Consider the following 21,485-nt stretch of genomic DNA (forward strand, 5'->3'; position numbering starts at 1 on the left):
ATAAAGACTGATATATCTGCGGCTACTTTCTTGTGCTTTTCCATTACTGGCTAATTACCAAAACATAACATTGTTAATATTGTTACATAATTTCGATTTAATATATGCTGTATGCAAACAGAGAACAATATAATTGAATTGTGAATGACCTATATTAGGAATACCTTTTTTTTTTTACCAAAATTAGCCTTTTCTTTTTTATTGTGATAAAAAGATAAGTGTGTGAAGTGACCGATATTACAGATATCTGTAAAACAGGCTTATTTGGTAAGATAAAACAGTAAGAAAAAAGCACAGTAATTGCATTTGAGAGAATGGAGTTGGAGTGCACCAAATCCAGAATTCGTCTGGGATTCTGCGTTTTTCAGCAGGATTTGGATACAGCTGAACCCAAGTGCCTTGGTGGATCAAATTTGAATCCTTCAAATTACTTGACTTTTCAGCACAAGTACAAGGAAATTTTTAAAATTCTTTAAAATCTTTTACAATTGTAATTTTCATATGTGAATTATGGTTCAGGTTCTGTTCAGGATGTGGCCCAATCCTTCATGAAAGATTTTTGATTTGACCAAAAAAAAAAAAAAAAGTGTATTTGTTTCATCCCTACTGCATCGATGTTATAGAGTCAGTATTGTTCTGGCTGAATCAGAGAGGTCACCGTTGTGTTAGAGAAAGTGACCCTATGTTATAAATATGTAAGGTAAGATGTGCAATCAGCATTAATATCATATACCAAGCTCCTTCCGTTTTGGTGTCAATGAAGTCCAAAATGGACACCCAATGGTTTTGGCATCCCCTTACAAAAGCATCAGTAAAGTGAGACACATTGCACAGCTTATCATTTCCGACATATAGGGGCAGATTTATCAAGGGTCGAATTTCAAAGTGATAAATACTTCGAAATTCGACCATCAAATGGCTTTACTTCGACTTCAAATATCGAAGTCGAAGTTTTTTTCACCGAATTTGACCGTTTTGCGGTCAAAGTAAAATCGTTCGATCGAACAATGAAATCCTTCGAAACGAACGATTCGAATGATTTCATCCATCGATTTGTCTTCAACTTCAGAAAACTGCTCTAGAAGGTCCCCATAGGCTAACATAGCACTTCGGCAGGTTTAATTTGGCGAAGTATGGAAGTCAAAGTTTTTTTTATAGAGACAGTACTTTGATTATCGAATGGTCAAATATTCGAACTATTTTACTTCGAAACGAATTCGAAGTTGTAGTATCCTATTCGATGGTCGAAGTATCCAAAAAATTGGATTTCGAATTTTTTTACTTCGAAAATTCCCTCGAATTCCCTTCGACCCTTGATAAATCTGCCCCATAGTTTCAACCAAACACACTTTGCCATATGCCTTCTTTTCAAACAGTCCAACCATAAACTTTGCATGAACAAGACAAAAATAATCATGATTTTCAACATTTATCAATAAGACAAAAAAGCTATTAATAGTTACAATGGTTTAAAAATAAAGTTTAGTGATTGTGCTTTTAAAACCAACAAAACAGTGCATTACAAAATAACAACATCAAACCAAATTTCCTGAAGTGGCACATTTCTCTTATCCCCAATGGGATTGGCGCTGGGCCTCTCTGGTTCTACTAACAATAAAAGTTCCTTGCTTGGTGTTCATTACAAATGGTAGAGTTCTTTTTTTCTTTTCTTCGTTTTCCTACAAATGTTGTTAAATGGAAAAATAAATGATTTGTTTTTGTAAGATTTCCATTTAAATTACCCAAGACCGCCAGGTTTCTTTTGTTTGTTTGTTTGTTTTTTTTTTTTACTGGCTTGACTTCCACATATCAAGAAGATGTAATACCAAACATAGGTTAAAGATGAAGATGAGGAAGACAAGTACCACAGGAACGTACAAAAAAAAGTACTTATTTACAATGAAATCACCTCCATACTTGGTATATATGGATGAAATGGCAATACTGCTTAAACAGTAATCTTTATGTACTCTGCACCACTTAATCCAGTCAGGCACACAGTCTTGAAGTTGCTCTTAAAATGTGTACAAGTGGTTGTTTGAAATCAATAAAATGTTACTGATGAACATCAATGCTTTGGTGGGTTTGGAGCAGTGCACTGCACCGCCTCCTCTCACGATTCATTAGGCAACGGACGTGATAGGCTCAGAAAGCCTTAAATTCCAGTCTTGGTAAATTCTGCTGTCTAATCTCAAGAGCAGTATTGGCATAAGAGTTCTCGGACAGCTGGCTACCTGTCTTTTGCAGCTGGAGGAATATGAAGGCGCCATGGTAAGTGCTGCTTTGGGGAAATGTCAACGAGGACTAATACAAAAAAAAAAAGGAGATGGTGTAAACGAAATGAAGCAAAAATGTGTTCAGCTGGTATCATGGATATAAAATGAAAGAATGAGCACAATTTGATTGCACTGAATAGCAACTCTGGCATAATGTCATTTATCTTGAGGCATCTTGAGGGATTTATATCCAAAATAATCTCCATCTTTTGCCTTCAACTTTCTGTTTCCTGTAAAGAAAAAAAAAACAGAATATTTTATATTATTTTTTATTTATGATAGTCACCTGCTTGTGGTTTTAATGTTTACACCTAAGACGGTCTCGGCTTTTCTTTCATCACATACTGAGACAGTGCAAGTTATAACGGATACCAACCAAACCACATAATATGCACTGTGTATAGAGCAAAAGAAGAGCAGAAGTATTGACACAACACAGTCAGTGGTTTGTACTTGAAGCCAACTTATATAATTAATCCTTATTGGATTCAAATTATTTATTTATGTTAACATGATTTTCTAGATCCAAATTACGGAAAGATCCATTATTTGAAAAACCCCAGGTCCCAAGCATTATGGATAACAGGTCCCATAGCTGTAATATATAACATGCATGCCTGCCTTTTATTCTTTATATGTTATGTACATTATATAACAACTGGTATTCACATCTGTTGCTGTCCCTTAAGCAAGAAAATAGGTATTATTAGATTACCTCTATTTCATCTTCATCAACTCCCCGTTCATAATTTCCTAAGAGCTGCATCTCTGCTGCATTTCTGCGACCTGTTGCTTGTTCTCCCCTCCTTCTCCCACCAGATCCTTTTGAGGACATTGAGCTGGAGGAACTGGGATCCCGGGGATTGTTTGATGTGGGGAATGATGGTTTGCAGTAGGGTAATATATCCTCTGTGTTAAACAAAAAATGTGCATTGACATTAATCTGATATGTGAGTTTAATTTTTACTATTTCTATATTTTATGTTAGTTAATGTTAATTCACACATTTTCTATTTTCTATTATATTCAAAACAATAGAGGGAATTATCTGGAAGACAACCCTATGGACGTTAAAAATGAATTGCTCCGGGCAACTAATCTCCCCCAAATAGCATTGTGTGCCTCTACCCCTATATGCAGTCTTTTTGAGCTTAGCTTACATTTTCAAAAATATCTTTTTATATTACATTATTTCTCTTACACCAATACAAGGTAAAATGGTTATACCTTGCATTTGATTTGTTATTGTGGGTGTCCCATCCCACTTTGAAGCTTTCCCTTTTCTCATCTTTCCATCAAGTTGCTGTTCTGAAGACTCTCTTCTCTCTCCCGAATTGGTTCTTGCTTCTGCATGTTGTTGTCTGCTGTCAGGTCCTTCCCTGCCTCTGTAGCTGACACCTTTCCTCTCTCCTGGCCTTTCCAGTCTTTGTTCCGCAACAAGGTACTTCTGTGACAGGCCAGGCCGTCCTTCTAGTTGTGCTTTGGATGTACCAGTTGGGGATTTGATGGCAGGAGGTGGCAGTGGTGGTGGTGGCAAATCTGAACAGAAAATAAATACAAATATATTTATATATTTATGGGGAGGTGGTTCTCTCCTCAATGCTCGCTCTCCCAACCCCCTCCTTTGGTCTTTGGAAGAGATCATGTTAAATAAAGAGAAAAGTGGGTATGGTCTTTCTCCCCCCAAAGACAATATTCTCTTATTTCACTTAGTTAGGACTGATAACCTTACTATACTGTACCATGTTTTACCATATCATCCATATTATTCTTTAAATCTCAAGTACCATTATAAACCTCAAATTCTAATTATAAATGGCTCTGCATTACAATAACAAACATCAGCATTTGCATAAACATCACGGGCTAAACACTGTCCAATTAGTGCACTAATTGCAAACTTTCTCATACACAATTTTACACAATTTCCTTAAACCAAAAGCTTTCTTGCCCACATATTTTACCTATAATGATTTCACACCATTTTTATGTATTTACTTTTTTTTATCATATATTATAGATATCCTACAAACCACAAACATAAAAGATGAAATAAACAAACAAAAAAAGTACCAGGATCTTTTCTTTTTTTGTTCTCAAAAATATTGATATCCCCTTGTTAGAAAAAAATAAAATAATTACTGACGACCTAGAGGAAATCTCATGTCACACAGTAGGTTGCCATTAATTATACATGAATCTCTTTGTCACTTCTTAGATGTCACTATGATAGATTGGAAAGTGAATGATTTCAATATTAAAGCCTTATTTCTTTACAGAGGCAGTAATGAAAGCAAGACAGACTGAAATGACAACATAAAGCCTATTAACGTTACGCTATAATGTAACACTATATAGCCTTTCCTGTAGTGAGAGGGTTTGATGAAAACTCCACAAAGGGAGACAATGCACTTTCTTTTTTTTATTTCTTAGAGAACTAAGCAATATGTTTTTCATTTAATCTATGTGAGTATGGATAGTGACAGCATGGAGAACAAATGATGGGGTATTTATGTTCCATAATACACAGGCAGAAACAGCAGTTGCCCTGGGGACATATACGGTTTGTTCCAGCAGCCAATTGCTCCAACCAATCCCAGGAAAAACATAAGAGAACTATGTCCATAAGAGTGGAACAGCCAAGGACCCTTTAAGCTCCCAGGACTCTGGTAAAAGGCCAGAGATTGGGGAAGGCATATGCCACCCGTGAAGGGGGTAAGAAGTCAGTTGGCCTGGGTTAAGGTCTCGATTTGGACACCTCAGACCAAATCAGCAGCTTTTCTGCTCATGTAAGGACCCTCTCTGATGGCAACAGGCAGTTTAAAAATCCCATCAGACAGGGAATGCATCGGCATGCTGATGTGATCTTCTCCTGACAGGCACGCCCATTATGAACCAATCATTGGTCTGGTGGCTAAATGATTGCTTCAACCTGATTTGGCCCAGAGTGAAGGTGACAAATCTAGGCAAACATTGGCTCGTGTATCATGTTTCTCTACCACTTCTACTGAACCAAATTCCCAAAAGGTTCCATAGATAAAGTCTTACATGGATCCCACAAATTGTCCAAAAACATCTACCATAATAGCTACATTCATAACATATTTCACAATTTACATACTAAGTACATCCAGAAAAACAGACCCAGTGTAATAACCTCTTCTGATCAGATAATTTCCAACAGTGCTGTTATTCTCACAAAGGGAAGCCAAGATGTCCCATTACACTGTCACACTGTGTTTAATGTGCCAAATATCTGATATATGCTTGAGAGCAGAGTAAAGGCAGATATTAATGTAGACAGCCACTTATCCCAAAATGACTTGAGCTCATCATGCTGGTTTCTTTGTAGTGATTTCCCCCCCCCTATCAAGTGCCACGATTCACTGTCAGAAGAATAAAGTATCTCATAAATGTTCTCATAGCTACCGATAAGAATCCATAATATTTTACTTTCATATGATAATGGAAAACGGTATCCCTCTTTGAAATATTGCTGACTGGTAATGAAAATTGTAATCAGATTGCTGTTGTTAGGAATTGGAGGATAGACAAACATTTCCATGACACGATTGCCTTAAAGCCAAGCTAGTTAGAACTGAAAATAGATCCTAAACATAAATGTCCGCAAAGCCTGCAGGTTGGCCTTCTTCAAGGAAAACAAAGTGAGAGAGAAAGAGAGGTGAAAAAGCAGTAAGACACGATTTAATAAAGACTCTGCCACCTGAGGCATTTTCATTAAGGGTTCTCTTCTCTCGACATCATCACAATGTTTGCATTTTGCTGCTATCCTCCCCTGGGAATACAAGCATTACCTTTTCAGCAGGGATCGATATTGTGTGTGAAGGCATGAAAAGAGATGATTAGAGGTTGCTGTTTTATTTGCTCAAAATTTGCTTGAAACAACACGTTGGAAAGAGTTCTGATTGCATCTGCTTTTTACAAAGAATGAATTTAAAAAAATAAAGCATGCCAAGCTTCCGATGGGACATTTATTAATATATTTAAATATATATTCCCTTTAAATTGTATATCCCATATAAATAAGGTCTAAATGAAAAATATAATGCATATTTATTGCCTCTAGCTCAAGGCAATATACATGACTTAAGTGAACTGGGCTTAACCTAGTAAAGCTAAACTAAATGGCAAGGACTTATGGAGAAGTCGTCTGCTTATCTCTAGCAATAAAAATGTTAACAAAGCCCCAGTCTCTGTTACCACTACCTCAAATGTCACGTGAATGACAATTCAAAGGGGAACCAACAATTGTGCCATCATAAATATTTCATTGACAGATAAATGACTTTTCCTATCTTCAAGGATGGAACCTTAATTTTATGGGAACAGAATAACAATAAGCTGAGGACAGTAATAAGTCAGGGACAGCCAAAGTGGGATATGTGTCAGATATTTAAGCAATAAAGATTTCTAAATCTACCATATCATAAATTTATCACATCCTGGATGGATAATAGGCAGTAAAAGGTATTCCATTTTTTTAGTTATTATTTCTTAATAACTAAAAACAATCGAAAAAAAATCTACAAATACATTTCCACAATTAAAGTTGCCATACATGCAGAGAGGTTCCAAACAAAGGGATATCTCCCCAATATGCAGTATCGGGCTGATCGGAATTTGGCCCCTAAAGCCCAATGTTCGGATCATAACAAGAATACAGGCGGTCGGACCAAGGACTGCATCAACATACCAATGTGGTCCTCGATCCAACAGGATTTTTAACCCAGGACAATTTTCGGCAGATATTGATTGGGACACATACACTTCCCAATAAGTTTAGTCTGTCAGCAGCTTATATAAGCCCGTATATGGGGAGCTTTAGAAAACAAAAGCAAAGATCTGATTAGTTGTTATGAGCAACATCATCGATAAAGCTTTAATTTAATTTTTACCCAACATGATAAACTCCTAAATGTTATTATAGTTAGAAGGAAGTTTATCTTGACTTGCCCCGAAAACAACACCATAACCAACCGTGTCACCCACACTGAAACTAAGATTTGTCATTTGCCATGTCCGCCTTGTGAGCTGTGTGATACCAAAACGGTGCAAACACAACTAATGACAAGTTGAGAAACATGCCTCAGGAGACTTCACCAAATGAGTTACCAGGGGCGGCAAAAAGCCGGTCCTGGTAACTTTTTTTGGTTTTTAAACAAGAAATTTGGCCCTTTTAGGCAAGAGCGCACAATTGCACTCTCTGCACTAGTGTTGTGGAGCCCCCTGGGCCCAAACGGATGCCCCTGGGAAAAAAAGGCGTGGGATGGAGGGTGGCCATCACCTCAATGTGTCAAGGTGGTTGAGAATCGCCCCTGGCATTTATTGCATCAAATAAAATAAAAATATTGAAATACAATTAAACAATCATAAAATTCCAAAGAGTAACATAATGAAGGATTAATTAATGAATGGCATTATACAATAAACAATGCATAACTTACACTTTCCGCCAGAAAAGTTAAGGCATTTCTATTTTTTTTTTCAAATTTGTATTAGAAAATATCAGTTACTATCAGTAAGAACTTATCTGACTGCTGTGGTAATATGGATAAATTTGGCAACATGGTTAAATGTGAGTAATTGGTTGGTTGCAAAAGAGCACTTAGTGTCGACAAAAGGACCATCAAAATAATTACATTCATGTGGGCTGCCTATCAATAAAACAATGAAATGCTTAATCCTTATGTAATTCATAAATTGATTTTTATAAATTATATATATGTATATACTGTATAAATGTCCCAATTAGTATTAATTAGTTAATGGACTCAAGAATTACAATTAAACTAATCCAATGAGGTTCCTTTTATAATCACCCTTGAAAAGTATTTTTCCCGGCTCTTACATGCCCTTGGCATTAAAAAAAAAAACCCCACAAAAAATCATTAATATTTACCACAATTCTGTAGCAGAATTTTTAAGAAATGTAAAGATAAACATAATCTGCAAATTATGTCTCTAAAATAAAAAAGTTTCAGAAATCCACAGTCCATATAAGTAAAAATGAAACTGAAGTTTGCGACAGAAACTGTTTAGATCAGTTATCAATATTTATTATTATTATAATTATTATTATTTGCTCTGCAGGTATTCTGAAAAAGATTATGTTGCATAAAAATCAATTATATATTATATACAATGTCCACATTACATTTTTTCATAAAAAAACAACAGTAAGGAGGTTTTCAACGACAGAGGTAGAATGTTATCTCAGGACACAGTATTAATAGGATCACATTGTGATAAAACCTCTGTGTTACATTTAACTGATTCTCACCATCTGTATAAACTTCTTTCCGAAGATGTCCCTGCTGGTGTTTTTGTTTTTTGGCAGGACGGCTTTTCTGTATGACAGCAGTACTCACGTTGCTGTCTGTTGACACTGGGCTTGTTGGTCTTGGACAGTGAGATGCGTGGAAACGTCTTCGACCTGGGAGACAAAGACATGATATTGTAAGTCAGTATAATGTAGTTAGACATTAGAAATGGCCCATTTGTGTCACTGCAGCTGTTGTTGAACGACAAATCCCAATATCACGAAGCAACAGCTGGAATGAGAGACTCAACACCACGTCATTGCATTTGATACATCCTATATTTTGGCTCAATATCTCTTGATATGGCATATTTCTTGGCATCCTGTTTTATTTACTTGACATACTAAAAAATCATCTCTGTTCTGAAGAATCTCCTCTCGAACTTTCATCTGCATGCAAGATATCGCAACAGTTTAATAGCACTCTATTTACAATGCAACACCAACATTTTCCTTTGCTGCTTTTTAAAATCATACTGCGCAAACTCAGAATTTAGATAAAGCATAATGATATTATTCATGCTTCCCTAGTAAAAACTGTTTTTTATTTAAAGCTTTTTAAAAAAATATGTACAATATATATGGAAAAACTAAGCTAATATATAAAATCTATGGCAGATAGAGTATTGGACAATTATGGGTCACAGCATGCAAGGCAATTTCCAACATTTTAAAGTGCCTCTATCAAAGAGCCTTGTGCACCAAAGAACTAAATTGTGGAGAAAGGAGGTTCGTCTGTGAAAGAATTAAAAGCTATATGGCAATCAGCTTCCATTATTACTTAATGATGGAGAGTCATGAGACTATAGCCGTTCAACAGCTCATCATTGGGTTTTTCCATGAATGAACTTGTAATCAGTGGTTTAAGTCATGCTTGTATCAATGATACTTTTTTATATTGCTTGAATTTGCTATCCTTTATCTGGGACACAACTTACGAAACCCACCTCCTGCTGCTTCCTGCATTTGATGCCTTGCTACTTTAAGGCCAGCATATTCTGCAGCGGCGGCAACAGCCTGTGCAAAATCCGCATCTGTGAAAAATGATCCATCTGATGAACTGACACTGGATCGTCCGCTGGATACATTGTCTTCTTCAGAAGCTGAGCCCCATCCATTGATCATGGAACCAGTCACAGAACTTTCTAGGTCTCCAACACTGGAAGCAGGTGTCTGCTCCAGGCCACGCAAAAGAAGTCTGCGACTTTGCATCTTCGTGACTTCCATTTCCCCATCATCCCCTTCCTCTTCAGGTACATCAGTGTCCATATCGGAGACTATTGGTCCAGATATATATCCATATGTATGCGTTGGGGAAATGGGCCTTGGAGGTGGAGGAGGACTTATTTGATGACGCCTGCATATAAAAAAAATTACACATTTAAAGGGAAAAGGGTAGAATCCATAACCTGCATCTCAAATAGTGTTAGAAGACTGCAGAAAATGAAGCTGATTATTAGAGTTGGGTAAAGTCTGCCTTCATTTTAGTATCACATCATTCAATTAACAGTTCGATTTCAATGTCTACTATAGTTAGAATCTCTCTTAGACTATCACATATACAATAGTTACTAGGGTCTCATGGTAGCTTAAATTGAGGGGAACTGAAACAATAAAGGGTCCATTTCTAGGAAAATGGGCGGATAGAGGCGATGAGGTTAAGAAACCTCATCCATTAGGAGCATAGGGGTTTGGAGGTGGTGAGAAGTTGACCTTATGTCAAAGTTTTCAATTTGAGTTAATGGATAACTATATAAGCCTTCTATGGAAGTACTTCCCTAATTTAAATACTGCTGCCTGTATTGTGGGTATCTGGACAACATGTAACATGTCCAGCTTATTCCTTAACTGTATTTCCATCCATGCTGTTAGAGTATTTGGCAACATCAACTGAGACGCAGGTTCAAAATTCTTCTCTTCAATATGAATCTGTTTACCTTCTTTCTAGCTGATGCTGAGGATGACCAATGTCCTCTGGACAGTCCTGAAGCATTGGTTGGAGTTCATCCTGAGGTGATGGGGTAAGAGTAGCAGTGGACTGATGGCTGTAGGACACAGCAGCAGGAGAAGAGGCAGCTCCTCTTATTGGAGGTGTTGGACCCCTTTCATCTTCCTCTTCCAGTTCATCTTGCTGGAGATACATTCTTGTAGGTGGTATTGGGCAAGGTAACTCTCTGTCATAGCTACATGATTATTTAAAGACAAAGCAAACAGCTGATTATTTCTTAAAAGTCTCTATAATCTGGCTGTTGTCTGTGTTTATTTCAATAACACAGGCATCCAACATGTTGATCTCTTGCTGCAACTTATCCCACAAACACACAGTCACAGTTCTTTGGTGCAATGATTGCCTCAAGATATTTCTAGTCCCATGAAATCCATTTGGAAGGGGAACTTGCCTATGGATAGCCTCACATATGTGAAAACTCTATGCAGTTGGTATACACACAAAACACACACATATACACATGCACAAAGCACAAGCATACCAGAATCATCAGGAAATTAAATAAAACTTCCATACGTTATAGGACAAGACAACTGTTAGGGGGTTATTTATTAAAAGCCGAAAAGTTCTCACTATTTTATGAAAACTACTCTGACCAAGTCCGCACAGACTTTTTCCCACTATTTATCAATAATTTTTTCTGAAAATGTCTTGTGCGGTTAAAATATAGTGAAAAAAATCCAAATTTTACGTATTTTTTAGATTTGTCGATGAAAACGGTGACCTTTTCAGATTTGACGCCTGAAACCTGTGACTTTTTTAAATTTGACACCCGAAAACCCTGAAATCTTCTGATTATTGAACGAAACCCAGAGCAGTTCAGGATAGCCATTGACTGCTACATGAACTCAGCAGGTCTGAGTTAGAGTACTTTTTTTATTCGGACTTTTAACACCATCGGGGTTTAATAAATCATGAAAAATGGGAGGGTTTGGTCTACAAAAACATTGTTTTTCCCCTTTAAAAGTCAGACCAGTAAAAATTGGACTTTAATAAATAACCCTCTTAATGTCACAGTACAGAAGTGTTACACAATAATTTGTAGGAGGCTCTACCATCTTGAAACAGATGTGGAAATAAAGTGCAGAACTCTTTTATGGGAAAATTACATCTTGGACCACAATATCAGTTAATATTATGGCAGTACCAAGCGACAGGTAACTGTGGTTTGGGGGAAGGCGTGGGTGGGGACATACATCAATTTGCCTTCAAAACAATGAAGATAAAGGTTTCAGGTATGGAACATGTATTTGACATTCTTTATAAATTTCATTCTCAGTCCCTTCCAACTGTGACTCAATACAGGTAAAAGGAGGCAGGTCATGAAGTCACACAAGCAGTAACAAGGATGGTATTGGGTTCTAATGATTATGCATTTAATTACCTTTCATCTGCTGACAAAGTATAGTCTTCAGTGACACCATGTGGTGGTGGATGAGCGGGTGGTGGGGGCAAGAGATCGGCCCAGTTCATGCCAGCCTGCTTTGATACTTTTGGGGTACGAGTATTCTTCTTATGACCTTGGCTCCCTAGAATGAACAAAAATAACTATTATTATTATTATTATGGCACACTTGCCATTTACAGAAACATTTTTTACAATTAAAACAACAAATATTAATCTCTGGGAAAAATAGGATAGACATAACTTACACAGCAGCAGATTTATTATGTTAATAGCTAATAAATACCTAAAGAGAAATAAAGTCACAAATGATTTTTACAAGCAACAGCATTTACAGTGATCCCAGTCTAGCAATTAATTGCATTATAGATTATCATCTAAAATAAATGAGCTGTAGACATATTTTCTCAAGTGCATTTTTATTATTTAATTGCCGTGACCTAAAACACAATATGATCTCTATATGATCTATTAATGTTTCACTCTTGCATTAAGCCGCTGAATATTTTTCATTTGTACTTGTCCGGCATTGCTTTAGGCGCAATTAAATTATACATTCCAGTGAGAAAAGTTAAAGTGGTCTTAATTTGATCATTCCCATTAATATTGATAAATAAAAGTTTATGAGATTTCCCTCTCCCATTGTTACCAGATTCTAGCTTCGATCTGCACATGTTGAGTTTATGGGGACAGGAAATAATGTAGAGCAGCCAACATGGTCAAACTCTTGACTGTATGTTCCTCAAAGCACCTGCACATGCCATACAGATCTGAGGTAACAGTCTACTTCTGCAACTGTAAAGGGTTTCCGTTCATCTTGAGTTTTATCTAAAGAAACAATCATCTAAGCAGTTGGCAAGAGGCTCTACTTTTCCTACTCTACTTCCTATAGAGGTCAAGAATAGCCATTACAATTACTACAGCTAAAACGGAATAGTCTGCTTGTGTGTGGGTTAAGTAGGGGTCATGCAGATGTTATTAAAGAGTCAGCCATGAACCAAACATGACCAATGTGCACTAGGAACTCTTAATACAGGTATGGGACCTGTTATCCAGAATGCTCGAGACCTGGGGTTTTCCGGATAACATATCTTTCCATAATTTGGGTCTGCACACCTTAAGTCTACTAGAAATTCATTTAAACATTAAATAAACCCAATAGGCTGGTTTTGCTTCCAATAAGGATTAATTATATCTTAGTTGGGATCAAGTACAAGCTACTGTTTTATTATTAGAGAGAAAATTTTTTAAAAATTTGGATTATTTGGATAAAATGGAGTCTATGGGAGACAGCCATTCTGTAATTCGGAGCTTTCTGGATATCGGGTTTCCGGATAAGGGATCCTATACCTGTACAGACAAAATTGTATATTGTGTATCATCTCTAGAGCAGTGTTCCGCAACCAGTGGTTTGCAAGCAACATGTTGATCATCAACCCAATGGCCTCAAAGCAGGGGCTTATTTTTGAATTCCAAGTTTTGGTTGTATAAAAACCAGGTGGACTGCCAAACATGGACTCCTGAAGGAATCCAGTCCAAACAGGGGCTACCAAATGGCCAATCACAGCCCTTTTATGCCCCCAGGAACATTTTATATGCTTAAATATAATATACCCCATACTCACCAGAGGTGCTGCTCCCCCGGTCTGAACTGTTGTAAGAACCTCCGGCACTCTGGTCATGGGACTGGTTGTAGGGAATGGTGGAAGGAATGGTGTCTGAAGCACGGTAATCTGCAATAGGGTACAGAAATAATATATGATGTATCTCCTTTTCATTTAAAGGAGGCAAAACATTAACACATTTATGAACTTGCAATATAACCTTCCCACCATTGTCAATATATAAAAGAATTAATTCAGTTATGTATCATTAAATGAGCTATGCTCCTTCTTAAATCCGCTCTCCTGTGGGTGAACACAGTATACAAAACAACTGAGGTGTGTGCAGAACATATTTTATGCACACAAACCACAAAATCTTCCAATGACCACCCTAAATTAAAAACAGTACAATATAAGGGGAGCCTTTTCAAACAAGTGCATAAAGTGCATAAATAAGTAACTTCTTGTACCTACCACCCTGCCCACCCTTCACACACTCCATGTATCTAGGGCACTAAAAGAACATCCTCTGTTAGAAGTACAATACAAAAAGAACTAATAGTCAAAAAGCGCTGAAACAGATACATAAAAATGTCCATATTTACATAATACATAATAATAATAATGTCCATATAATATATTCATAGTACTGCTGCCCACTGTTAGTCTGAAGTAGTGATGGGCGAATAAATTCCTCAGGTGCAAATTCACAGCGAAATTCTGCATTTCGCCGCCAGGCAACACATTTGTAAAACTGTAGCGAAAATTCGCCAGCGAAAAATCCGCCGCTTCAAAAAAATATGGGTGTGCATCAGAATAAGCATGCGCATAAAAATTCCGCACGTCAAAATTATTCAGATGCCCTTTGACTTTAATGCATTTGGACAAAATAGGTGCGAGTTTAAAAATTGTTGCGGGCGTCAAAGTTGACGTGCATCAAAATAATGCGTTTCGCAATTTTCAAGGTAAATTCACAAATTTTTACTTAAACAAAACGGGACTTATTCGTCCATCACTAGTCTGAAGGCATATTCTCTAATCAGTGCAAAGTAGTGATGTGCGGGCAGACCCGAGGCCCGCGGGGGGCGGGATCGGGCAGACCCCTGGATAAAATGCGTGGGTCGTGGGCGGATGCGGGTCAAGCTCTTCTCCTGCTCTCCCTGCCCGCAACCTAGTACTGTCGGCTTCCGGAATTTACAGACTTCCGTCTGTCCCGCCCCTTTCGTGACGTCACTGCAGGGCGGGTTGGGCGCGGGTCTATAAATAAAGGGGAGCAGCGACCCGGGTCGGGTGTGGGTAGGGAGCAGGCGGGTTAGGGTCGGGAAATTCTCGACCCGCACATCACTAGTGCAAAGGGCAGTCGGGAGCAGGAGGATAAATGTGCAGCAAGGAGATAGTTCTTGGGTCTTTGATATATTTGGTAACTGTGTTTTCTATTACACTGAAAATGTAATTGATTCATTTGTTAAATTCTGGCATCAGCAAAACAGGAGTATGACCCCCAGCATTAAAGGGGAACTATCATCAGTATCAAGCTATTTACCTAATACAGTCATAACGGCTTAATAGAGTTTGCTGTTCCGTACCAGTGCAGGCAGGGAATGCTTCTCATTTTATTTCTATCTCTCGCACTCTACTAATAACACTCTAAAGCAGGAATGTCAGACATACGTCTCTCCAGCTGTTACTGAACGACCACTTCCATCAGTCAGGCAGCCAGCAGGAGTTATCCTTCAGCAATATCTGGAGGCCATGTGTTTCAGATAATGCCTCTAAAAATATCATTAAGCTTAGAAAGGAAAAAAAATATATACAGAAATGGGCAGCGCAGTTAATAAGCCTGTGTCACATGAGCGACATATGTTGCCACAAAGTGACCCCAGCTTTAAGGTATGCTGGTGGAAAAGAAGCTGCTGTGCTGTGATTTATTGCTCTTGCAGTCCCACGGGTCTGAGGGTGAATATACCCTGTGCCTTGTGTAACATTTGAAAATAATTTTCAGCCGTGATTGTTAGCACTGCATGTATTGTATTGTCTTTGGAGCTGCTACATGCTGTCAAATATCCTTCCTTGAAAAGAAAGATCTTCAGGGAGTCCTTCAAGGTCTGCAGGAAGGAATGGAGCCTGCTGGGATGTTGCAGGGTGGCTTTCATACAAGTTACTGAAAGAAAAAGACTGTTCCTTCTGTATTCTAACTGGTCTAGCATTTACCCTAGAACAATATCATTTACCTAAGGGGGAAATATTTGTCCATGTTTAGAAGATGCCCAGTAAACAGGTTCTTTATTGATGGTACATTTCATGTTGGAAACAAGGGAAAGTTGTGCTCACCACTAATTTTTAAAACCATTAGGCGGGGGTGCAATGAGGCTGTGACCACAAAATACATATAGTCAAATACAAGAGTCCTCAGCACTCATGATAACCCATTATCAACATACTTAAGACAGAGACATTTTGTGCATATGCAATTGAATTCTTAATGAATCAGATGAAAATTGAGCATAGGACTGGCCAGATGGGATGACTTTGACGTAGTTGTTCAGCTTAAATATATTGCAATATATGGACAAACAATCCCTGTTTTGTTTAAAGGGTAAGGCATTTTTCAGTAGCAGTAGCACAAAATGTCTCTGTCTTAAATATATTGATAATGGGTTGAGTGCTGAGGAATCTTGTATTTGTCTACATTTCCTGTTGGGGCCTATCTCCTCTCTTCATGCAGCAAATTTATTAACCAGCAAAAAGTCGACAGCGACTGATTTGCACCCATTGCTACACTTCGCCAGTGAAAATTTGCTCAGACAACGTTAATTCACTAAAGAGCGGAGTTTTGTCCTGGGCATCGAACACTTGCAACTTTTCGCCAGAGTTACTTCGGCAATGAGAACAATTCGAAGCGAAGATGCATTAGCGTTCATTTCTGCCTAGCGCAAATTTGCTAGAGGTCTTGCGCTCAGGTTAATTTGCATACTGCGTGAAATTTAAAGTTGAGGATTTCTTTATGTTATATGTTGGAACTATGGCTGATACAGCAAATTTTTTACAGTATTTTTCAAAATGGTGTAAAATCTGGGAAAATGTAAAATCAGGGAAATGTATTATACATTATATATTGGTGGGACCACAAAAAACAGTGTTAAATGAGGGAAAACATAAAATGAGGGCATGTAAAATTGAGGTTTCATTGTATATGTTTGCAGCTTATTATGACCTGGCCAAATGTTGGGCCTCAAGGGGGCATGAACAGAACAAGGTCAGCAATATCCGATATAAAGTGACATTGAAGCTATTCAACTATTCAAGGACAATCCTGAAACCATTTCCCTCTCCATACTTGCTCCTGAATACTATTGCCAATAGTTATATATTGTAATAGATATATAAATATTGTACAATGAAGTGGATTTTAGTCATCCCTGACATTTTATTCAGAATGGTATTCCTTAAAATAAAGAAATGTGGCCTTATATATATACAATGGGTTCATCATTACTCTAGGGGGCAAATTCATCAAAGGTTGAATATTGAGGGTTAATTAACCCTCGTTATTCGACTAGGAATGAAAATCTTTTTTGCGCAAATACTGCGATCGTACGATCAAAGGAATAATCGTTCAATCGAACGATAAAATCCTTCGAATCGAACGAATCGAAGGATTTCAATCCAACGATCGAAGGATTATCCTTCGACCAAAAAAACTTAGGCAAGCCTATGGGGGCCTTCCCCATAGGCTAACATTGGGTTCGGTAGCTTTTAGGTGGCGAACTAGGGTGTCGAAGTTTTTTCTTAAAGAGACAGTACTTCGACTATCGAATGGTCGAATAGTCGAATGATTTCTAGTTCGAATCATTCGATTCGAAGGTCGAAGTAGCCCATTCGATGGTCGAAGTAGACAAAAAAACACTTCGAAATTCAAAGTTTTTTTACTTCGAATCCTTCACTCAAAGTTAATGAATTGGCCCCTAACAGTCATTCTATGTTTTATTTTAAAGGACTATTTCCATGGGGAAAAAATGGACAAAAATAAAAAATTGGAAATGTCACACAAGATGGACACAGCCCATTGCAAACTGCACACAGAATAGGCTATACGGCTGCAGTCGAAACAAAGGCTCTTGTTGGAACGCCATCAGGTTTTAATACAGAGCTGATCACCAAGATATATATATATATATATATATATATATATATATATATATTTCATAGTTCAGAGTTGGCACGGTTTGGTTCCTCGGCAGGGACAGCACATTTGCAAGTCATGTTATTAAAGCAAATTTCACGGTTCTGCCCTTGGCTGGGAACAGCATCTGCAACTCCATTTTCTTTTGTCTTAAACATACCCTTTAATGTTCACGGTTACAATTCAATTTTCAATTTTATTTCAAATTTCAACGATTATTTATAGATTGCCCAATTTGATTTTTTCTTTTTTTCAAGTGGCTTGTGATTTACGATGGACATAAACCATTATAGGGGGGGGGGTGTATTATGCATAGACTCCAATATGGAGGAGAGCGCAGTAAATTCACCTGGATGTTTTTCTTTTTCTAGAGGATAATGAAGTCTCCGTTAGACATGAAGATTGGGATTGTGATCTGTGTTTAATCAGATGTTCTGATGACTCTGATTGTATTGTATCTTCCTCATGAATTAAATATGTTCTCCGTCTTCCAGCCAATCTCTCACGCTCTCTAGCATTTAGATCAAATCTTGCCGTATTCATTTTCTTATATTTGATTTTATCAGCGGTTTATTATTTGCTCAACTAAATTCAGTTGCAAAGGTTAGCCGAGTGCTAATTAACTTTGTGACATTGTTAATCTGCTGCTTCGGAATTTACATGCATAGTAGTACAATGGTTCTGCGTGTGCTCCGGGAGAATAGGAGCCGCGGCTCGCCATTATTAAAAAGATCTAAAGCCAAGATCCCCCTGAAGACTTCACCTCCCAATAAAAGTAATAACAAGCAGAGGCAAACAGGGAGCACTCCAGCTGTACACAAGAGAATTTAAAGGGACATTAATACAGACATATTAGTTCCTGCTAGAGAAAAGAGCAGGCGATGGTATTTGCAGACTTTATTTAAAGGGACAGATTGTCTGATAAAAAAGGATCTGTTTTACAGAGGCAGCAGCTGTCGCTACAAAGTGAGTCAGAGTGGTGCAGGGCAGGGATTATAGAATGAAATCATGTGACATGAGAATGTCTAGGAATTAGTGATGCGCGAATTTGCAAAGAATTTCTGCGAATACATTTGCAAAAAATGAAAAATAAAAATTTGCAGTGCGTCAAAATTGTTCGGGTGCCCATTGACTTTAATGCATTTGGAATAGGCGCACGTATAAAAATCGACGCGGCCGCCAAAAATGACGCATGTCAAAATAATAATGACGCCCGTTGACTTCAATGTGTTTTGTCAAATTTTCCCCATTTCGCCGCAAAATTTTCAGCCAAAAGGGACAAATTCACCCATGAGGGAATGAGCTATTGGACAAATCTTTTTTCCTGGTTAGTTTTCACCTGTTTTTTCTGTTGGATTTGTGGGTGCTTTGGCCCAGTGTGCAATTCAATTAAACAAATCTTATTTGAAATCTAAACTATGTCTTATTGTCCTAAATGTCCACACCACTAGGTGGGGGCAGGCAACAAAGACCTGGGCCTAGAGTAGCAGAAGACTGGGGCGGAATTCCACCCATTGCCAGCAGTTGCACTTACTCATATGAGTAAGTGCCCCAAAAGGCACGAAACACGTCAGGCCTTCACCTGTATGTCCTAATAAATGGATTGAACTTCCAAAAATGTAATTAAACGTTCAATCCATTTATTAGGACATACAGGTGAAGGCCTGACACATTTCGTGCCTGTTGGGGCACTTCCTCATATGAGTAAGTGCCCCCAACAGGCACGAAAAGCGTCAGGCCTTCACCTCTATGTCCTCTAAAATGGATTGAACTTTTAATTTAATTTCCAAAAATGCAACTAAAAGTTCAATCCAATTATTAGGACACACAGGTGAAGGTCTGATGCATTTTGTACCTGTTGGGGCACTCAACAGGCACGAACTTTTAATTTAATTTCCAAAAATGTAATTAAAAGTTCAATCCATTTATTAGGACATACAGATGAAGGCCTGACACATTTTGTGCCTGTTGGGGTACATCCTCATATGAGAAAGTGCCCCAACAGGCACGAAACACGTCAGGCCTTCACCTGTATGTCCTACTAAATGGATTGAACTTTTAATTACATTTTTGGCTATTTCTTTTGAAGAAAAACGGAAATTTTTGATTTTTGTTACGTTTATGCACCCATGGACTGGGGAGAAATGTCAGTATATTTCTTCCCTTTTTCTTCATTGCCGTTAATATTGGACATTTACTCATAGTGGTGCATTTATGGGCATTAAGCATTGATCTTGCTATTTTACACATTCCATTCACCTTTGTTGATTTTGTTTTGCTCCATGATGTTATACTGCATTGGGGTAACATCCGGTTTCTGCAGACAGGGAGGCTTCCAGTGTTTTTCGTCAATGTCACCAGCAGACGTGTTGATGTTGCTAATGTTCGACTGGATGAGCTGAGTGGTGGCATAAGGGGTGGGCTGGCCAGCTGGATTGATGAACCTCCCGTCTTTCACATTGGGGCTGTTGAAGGTTTTCATCTCATTGATCTTGTTGCTTAAGTCAACGTCCCCATAAACAGCCGAATCAGGCACCATCAGGTTAGTCTGTTTGCTGTCCAACTGATTGTTGTAATTTGCTATGCAGTCAGCTGCTCCAAACAGAACACAAACAGATTTTTTTCATTGCAACTTTGCCTGGAATTTTGATGTGCTTGAGTATAATATATATATATACTGTTATTAAAATAAAATTCCAAGACATTATATGGATATCTTAAAGCTCATTATACTATTTTTTGTGGGGTTTTTTGCATGTGAATGAAAAATGGCAAATAAATGCTCATGGAGAAACCCAAACAGGCAAAAGTATATTGAGAATGGTAAGTGGTTCTGGATAGTAAAAAGGAACATCCAGTTCAACCAGACTGGTTCTGTTCATTAAGCCAGATTGTCCTGCAAGATAATTGACTAAATGGGGTGTCCTACAGACTCCCATAGCAGTCCAAGAAGGAAACCATATCAAAACCACTTAGTCCTGACAAGGCTCGCTTACCAGAGCCAAAACTCAGTCCTGCTGTGTGCTTGATTCATGTTCATTACACATTTATAGTATAAATCTTAGACTGTATAAGGCCAAATTGAACCTAATTTCCATGCCTTATAGTCATTCCTATAATCATAGAGGAGTACGTCCCACCACTAATCATACCTAGGTTTAATATGGAAATGTCCTTTATATTACATTGACTTTTAATGCCTGTCCCGTGATTAAATGTAATTAAATCCACAAGCTTGTCATTTAAAATGTAATTCAACATGCCTAATCTAGTTTTTTTTTCCATTCTTTCAAATAATCTACCATTAAAAAAATATTATATAGGTTAATTAAAACTTGTGGTACAATTACAGGTCCTGAAAGTCTGGCTGCCCCTCTCTCTCCTGTAAAATCCTGGGATAATTCACGTATAATACCACTGAAATTAACATATCCAAATCCTGTCTTAAATTTTGAACCCTGGAGAAGAAAAATAACTTTCTTTTATTAGCAAACGCATAGGCAATGCCTCACATCTAATTAAGGCATATGAAACAATATATCGGTCCTATGTTTCCATAAAAACTATTCACGCCAAGTGACTTGTATTCTATTTATTAGTAATTGAAAGAAACAGAAGAAAAAGGGTAATCAGTGTTAAGGTGACAATTTTGAGTGCTTTGTCTTCCAA

General features: G+C 37.7%; 1 protein-coding gene across 3 annotated transcripts in view; it reads right to left on the reverse strand.

Moving 5' to 3' along the window:
• Positions 1-1,459: 1,459 nt before the first annotated feature.
• The window catches only part of robo1.S (roundabout guidance receptor 1 S homeolog), a 289,278-nt gene continuing 269,252 nt past the window's right edge, over positions 1,460-21,485 (reverse strand). For all 3 annotated transcript variants that reach the window (XM_041583366.1, XM_018248847.2, XM_018248846.2), the window contains 9 exons: positions 20,076-20,408; positions 13,655-13,762; positions 12,009-12,153; positions 10,554-10,799; positions 9,564-9,973; positions 8,578-8,730; positions 3,504-3,815; positions 2,992-3,185; positions 1,460-2,506 (listed from right to left, as the gene is read on the reverse strand). In XM_041583366.1, coding sequence (XP_041439300.1) covers positions 2,492-2,506; positions 2,992-3,185; positions 3,504-3,815; positions 8,578-8,730; positions 9,564-9,973; positions 10,554-10,799; positions 12,009-12,153; positions 13,655-13,762; positions 20,076-20,408 — 1,916 coding nt within the window. In that variant the 3' untranslated portion in view covers positions 1,460-2,491. The remainder of the gene's footprint in view (positions 2,507-2,991; positions 3,186-3,503; positions 3,816-8,577; positions 8,731-9,563; positions 9,974-10,553; positions 10,800-12,008; positions 12,154-13,654; positions 13,763-20,075; positions 20,409-21,485) is intronic.

The sequence above is a fragment of the Xenopus laevis genome, chromosome 2S (assembly GCF_017654675.1).
Source record: "Xenopus laevis strain J_2021 chromosome 2S, Xenopus_laevis_v10.1, whole genome shotgun sequence".
Lineage (NCBI taxonomy): Eukaryota > Metazoa > Chordata > Amphibia > Anura > Pipidae > Xenopus > Xenopus laevis.